Genomic DNA, 6,565 nt, shown 5'->3' on the forward strand with positions numbered 1-6,565 from the left:
TGTGAGTAGATTGGAAAACTGCTTTCAACAATGTTTTTTTTTGCAAAAATTACATACCGCATCCTCATCGACATCATATTTTTCTTCTTTAATCATAACTTCTGGTGGGTCCAACAACGGTGGATGCCCATCGGTTAAATCTTCACTTTCGTCTTCATCATGGCGACGTTTACGACTTTTAGAGTCACCATCATTGTCGCTATAATGACGGGTTTGCATGTGTTCGATGAAGGCATCGAAGTATAAGAACTTCTCGGAACAGGTCATACATCCCAAAGCGAAGTATTGTTGATCTTCTGTGGCCGTAATGATGCCGCATTCTTTAGTGCAATGGCGAAATATTTCCTCTTCATTTGTGGGTGGATATGTAAGAACGCTCATAGTTTCTCTTCGCCGTTAAGCAATACAGAAAAAATCTTTACTTCACTTGTAATAATTTTTTGTTTTCAAAGATTCCGTGTTTTAGTATAAAAAAAAAACAATATAACAATTTACACAAATTCTCGCTATTTTTTGTTCATTTGGCTTTCCAATGTTAATGTTTAGTATTAGGGACCTAAAAGTCGATTTTCGACTAATGAACTATCGAGTTTTTGTGTGAAAGTGTCGAAGTCGGGTTTTGTTTGGTTATTAAAAAGATCGAACAACCGACTATAAATCCTGTTATCGATTTTTGGTGATATTAGGCCAGTTCGCGTACTTTTCCAGTAAAAATAAAGAAGACGGCAACAAAGAGAATGCAAACAAAAATGTGACATCTTAATAACGTCAAACCTGGCCGGTTGTAAGCAACTGTTCGCGTGAGACAACTTTTTAAACTTGCCTTGGGTAACTGCAGTGAAATTCATGTTCAGAACCATGGTTTCCTATATAATTTAAGTGTAACTGAGTGTTATATATTAAGCACTGAAAAAAAAACAAAAAAAGTTTATTAACTATTTGTAAACGATTGGTTAAATGTGTTGCTTTTTCGTTAACAAAAATTCTATCAAATCGATACGGTAGATTGCAGGATCAATAGTGCGAATAGCTTAGTGCAATATTTTTATTTTGGTTTGATTTTGCAATAAATCTTAAAGTAAAATTGTTGTGTGCGCGATGACATGGCGTGAGTAGGGCCCCATATTGATGATATTGTGAATGACATGGTTATTTAGTTGGCAACTCGGTTGAAATAGCTGGCATAGCGTTTAACTCTAAGCACGTCAGTTCTCTTGGAGAAATGGAGGAAAAAGAGAAAGGAAAGGACATGACAGGAAATTTTGGGAAGGTCCGATCTCTTTGGTTTGGATATTGGAGCTGACTGGACGTCGAAGTTGCGTGGAAAGTATACCAAACATTGTGGTTCGAGAGAAGTTTTTTTTGTGACGAAGTGGCCAGTTGACACAACCCATCTGGAATCAACCACCTAAAAAAGAGGGACAAGAGACTTGATTGTCCAAATATATTATTTTTATTAAATTTTGTTGTGCCTCAAATCTCAATTTGGTGAAAAGGCATTAGCCCCTAAATAAAGTGTGACTTAAGAGTCGAAGAAAAGAGTAAACACTTGTGAAAGTGGCGGTCGTACAACCCAAAAAAATCTACAAAAGAAAAAAAAACTAGGATGTTAACTGAAATCTCACAAGCTAATTAAAAAGAAAGATAAACTAAAGTCTTACAAGCTAAACAGGATTCACTGAATAAGGTTAAGCCAATCGATCAGCCGATATACTTTTTTTTTAATATTTGGCAGTACTTGGCATTGAGGATGTCAACTTGTTCCCTTTTTACATTCATTCTTTGTTTACGTTTTCTCCTATATGATGACATTTTCAATCGTCAGATTTGACATCCTTAATGATGTTTATGGGGCCTATCCACTTTGTGTTTTTGCATGTGACCTAACCTTCTATTAGTGAATCCTGCAAGCTAAAGTAAAGATTTAATAGTTACAAACTATTTAAAATAAACAAAATAAGTTACTAAAGTCTTACAGGCTAGTTACTTAAAAGCTATTAAGCTCGCGATTGTTCATTCAGCACGTCCATTCACCAACACCGCTCCAGTCATCGGGGGAGGCGCAGAAAACCGATATGATCACACTGACATGCCCATGTAAAAAACCCTATGTGGACAGATAATTTACTCGTAAAGGCTGGTACTACCTTCTTTGTGGTTTGACAAGGTTACCATATTAGATTTTTTTTTTTTGTTTTGGGTTTCTTTGGCCAAAATGATGCAACTTAAACATAAAAATTAATATGGCATCAAACAACTTATCAGCTGCTTATGTGCATGTGTATACACAAATGTGAGTATCTGGGTCGTACTGAAATTCATAGATGTTGTAATGTACACAAAAACCCACCTCTTCGAAATTAGTAATTAATGAAAAACAACCAATTTAAAAAAGAGACAAATTCGGGTTTTTTTCATAACAATAATTAGATTAGATTTTTCATAACAATAACTATTTTCACTGTTATAAGTTAAATAAGAGCAACTTTCCAAAAGCCTTTGCAAGAATTTTCCACTTTTATCCATATCCAACACACTCTTTTACAAACCTTTTTATTTAGTACATATTGATTGAGTTATTTGTCGTGAAAGAAATGTTTATTTTTCTTTCGAGTATATCCACAAACACTTTATTTTTTTCCACCCAGAGTAAATACATGCGATCAACATCATTAACACTAACAAAAACTCAGTTATAATTAGAAGTTTGGCGATCGCATTTATTTTGCGTAAGAAAATGTCTTGGTGCACAGCGGCTGTGATTGTGCTCTCAATGGTCGTCCCGAAATGAAAATTTTCCCTAGTTGAAAAAACAAGTTATGACAAAACGAAAACATTTCGGCAAATTTTCCATTTTCCGAATATAGTACCGGCCTTAACCTTGGACAGGCGAACGACCGGCAGACTTCCTTTTGTTAATTTCAGTGGTCTGTATTTGTAGCAAATTAAAAGAAAAAAAAAAAACAGTAAAAGTTTATTTATGAAGGTGGCATTACAATTGTGCGTAGACGAGATAACTTACCTTTCTGCGAAACATAGAAAGGTAAGTTAGCAATCCTTAAAAAAAACGTTTTTTTCCTATAAAAAAACATACAGGCAACACTTCCATCATATGTTTTACCACCGGTATTATTTTTGGTAAATTGTGTTGTTTGCGTAGTGTTACCATAAAAAATGAATGTGAAAGAGCTATATTTGATAACAATTGTTATTTATTTAAAAAATGCGAAACGTATATACAAACGCACACAAAAAATTTGTGTGCGTATGTATATACGTGTGCGTACATGAGCAGAGAATATGCGAGAAAGAAGATAACAACAAAGAGAATGCAAACAAAAATCTTACATCTTAATACCGTCAAACCTGGCCGGCTGTAAACAGCTGTTCGCGTGAGAACACCTTTTATCGTAAAATGAGCCTTGTACTGATGTCTGCTTAAGCTGACCAGTGTTGATAAACAAAAATTTCTTTGTGTGTGTTGGCAAAACGTTGATCAACTTTAATTGTTTCACCAAGAGATCAATAGAGGACTTATCGCGAAGTTACCAGATTGCATATTCTCGAAACACCGATGTGGCCAGCAAGAGGTATTTAAAGCAGTGGCTCAACGCAACACGAATGAAGAAGTTACATACCATGTGCGGGTAAAAGTCAAACAATTTTTAGCTTTAACGCCTAAAAACACTACTTTGCGTATGACAACACAAAATGATGCTCCAGTGCAATCGTGGGATTTGCTTTTGAGGGATTTGTTTCCAGAGTTGCATTTTTAATGCATTTTTACTGCGAGTTGTAAAGCGAAAAAGTAAATCAATAAATTAAATAAAAGATCAATAAACCATTGTTAAAGGCTCTATCACACTACATGTTCTTGTCTTAAGACAAGTCACTTTTTATGAATTGGTATTCATTATAGCTGTGTTCGGGAACTCAAAAATTTGTAAAAAATTTTACTGGAAGTCGTTCGCGCACTTGCCAGCAGAAGAGAGCGCGAGAGAGAGAGCAAATTTTGACAGTTCGAAAATAGAGAACCTGCAATTTTCTTTTGAGACTTTTTTGCCAGCAGAAATTTCCAGCTTTGAACAGATGTTTTGTAAAGGTCAGCTGTTTTAGGAAAAGTAGCCGTTACATGAAAATACAAAAGCCAACGCCAAAATGGATCAAAAAGTAAAAATAAAAATATTTTTATTGATAATTATTACATTTGTTTCATTTTTATTTACTTTTAATGAAGATTCATGGCAGCAGCTAGTGTTCAGGTACAGAAAACTTAACAAATGAAGTTGTAATTTTATATGGAAAATCTTGAAAAATTAAAACATTTTATCCTTTTGGACACCAATAAAAAAGCAATGATCAGTTTCTTAAGTGTTTTGATAGAATGAAGCCAACAATGTTCCTTTGAATTTGTTAAGGAGGGAAGATGCTGCCATGGGATTGAGTGGGTCTGGCTGCGCAGTTAAACAAGTGATGCACTGTAGGATGAAAAAATTAGAGCAAATTAATCCGCCAATTGTGAGCGGATACATCTTCAATGATAACAGTGTCCGTAGCCGCCACATGACAAAATGCTGTCAAACTCCATAAAAAAACGTCGGCGAAACGTAGGCTGAAAATCTGCGGAAAAGTAGTAATCTGTTTATAGTGAGGAAAATGGCAAAAAACTATTATAGTGGCAACACTTAAAACTATTGCCGGCATCGTTTTAGTTTGTTTTATTAGTTTCAATGGTTCGGTTTTCTTTATATTTTTGAGAAAAAATATATAAAATTGAGAAAACTATAAGTGCAGATAAAGAAACATGTTTTGGTATGGGAGCAAAAACATTAGATTGCTGTCAAATTCCGCTCCCGAAACAATTCAAAATTTCAGCGGCTATTCCGAAAACAGAATAGAATACCAACCCTTAGTCTCACATCAGTGGTCGCAGCAATTTGTCTAGTCATAATTTCAAGAAGCATTAGGTGGTTAGTCCAAGGTTTCTTTGGCAGCAACCCAAGTGCTGCGACAAGGGACTTACTTATATATATCATACTCAAATTGTCTTTGTAGCAAAGTTATTTAAAGGAATTGCTTAGATATATTTAATTAAATTAATTATGATACGTTAATACATTTTAAATATTGCACAAAATTTTGTTATTTATAATATAATAATTATCAATGAAGATTTGTTAGTTAGCCTCTTTGAGGACCTGATTATGCTTTTGTACAAAAGTGTGGCAAGTATTGGACTGACATCAGTACCTGAAAGCAAACTTTGAAATCTTTGAAAGAAAGATTTTAAGGGAATTAACATCAATAAACATTATGAAAGCCGTAACAAAAAACATTCCAATACTTACACTAACAAAAACCCTAGACTTCAATCATTAGTCGATTAGCTTGCCTTCCACGAAAACGGAATATTAAAAGAACTGTACGAAACGGATAAAACCATCAATTGGACTGATTCAGCTTACCTATCTCCAGTCGGCATCGTGAGCGAAGTAATTGACAAATTAACAAATCAAATCGCTTCAGATTTATCTGCATTTATTTTGGTACCCCATTTTTTCATGATCGTAAATCAAGCATTCGTCTGCATACAGGATAGCTTTAGAATAGGGTGTTGTGTGTGGGAAATAATTCAGAAATATGTTGAACGGAAACGGGACCAAAACACTGCCTTGAGGCACACCGCTGTTTACTTCTCCCCTGGTTGATGATGCCTCATGGATATGTACAGAACATTTTCGATTATTCTAATAACTGCTTTTTAATTTCACGAGAAACGGGTCTATTTCAAGATCAATAAGTTTGCATAGAATTCCGATATGACTGACGGAATCAAATGCCTTTTCGATATCGAGAGAAATGGCAGTAGTACAAATTTTATTTCGTAGATTTTGGGTAATGTCGCAATGAAATTTTAGCGAAGCATGCAAGGTGGATTTGAAAAGGTGGTCTCATGCGAACAGCTGTTTACAGCCGGCCAGATTTGACGGTATGAAGATGTCAGATTTGGCTTGCATTCTCTTTGTTGTTATCTTCTTTCTCGCATATTCTCTATTCATTTACGCACACGTATACACACACAAATTTCTTTGTGCACCATATGATTTGTGATTGTTGTACTAATGAGACCACCTTTAATTGTTTCGCCATGCAAAGCATGTTGCTTGGAATGCCCTTGTTTGAATCCAAATTGGAGGTTTGATATGGGTTCAATTATAAATTGCAAATGCAAATTTTGCCCATGAACATTCCACTAAGGAACAGGGGCAACTTCTCACATATCAATGAGTGCAGTCCGATTCAAGTTTAAGCTCTATTATAAGGAGCCTCCTTTTTATAGCTGAGTCCGAACGGCGTGCCGCAGTGCGACCCCTCTTTAAAGAGAAGTTTTACATGGCATAGTACCTCATAGGTGCCAGCATTAGGAGGCACCGCTGAAAATTTTTTCTGATGGTCTCCTATATAAATTAGTTCTCCATTTTATTTTTCAGTACATGCTCAACAATTTTGCCCACATTAGAGAGAAGTGATATGGAACGAAAAACTTTCAATTATTCACCGCCAT

At 35.2% G+C, this 6,565-nt stretch overlaps 1 protein-coding gene across 3 annotated transcripts in view; it reads right to left on the reverse strand.

The window, feature by feature from the left end:
• Positions 1–580, reverse strand: part of LOC106084420 (zinc finger protein 879) — a 42,158-nt gene extending 41,578 nt beyond the window's left edge. For all 3 annotated transcript variants that reach the window (XR_009398150.1, XR_001220816.2, XM_013248091.2), the window contains exon 1: positions 58–580. Coding sequence is in view for 1 of the 3 variants with exons in the window: in XM_013248091.2 (XP_013103545.2) it covers positions 58–381 (324 nt within the window). In the remaining 2 variants the exon portion in view is untranslated. The remainder of the gene's footprint in view (positions 1–57) is intronic.
• Between the last annotated feature and the right edge of the window lie 5,985 nt (positions 581–6,565).

This window comes from Stomoxys calcitrans, chromosome 4 (genome assembly GCF_963082655.1).
Source record: "Stomoxys calcitrans chromosome 4, idStoCalc2.1, whole genome shotgun sequence".
NCBI classification, from domain to species: Eukaryota; Metazoa; Arthropoda; class Insecta; order Diptera; family Muscidae; genus Stomoxys; species Stomoxys calcitrans.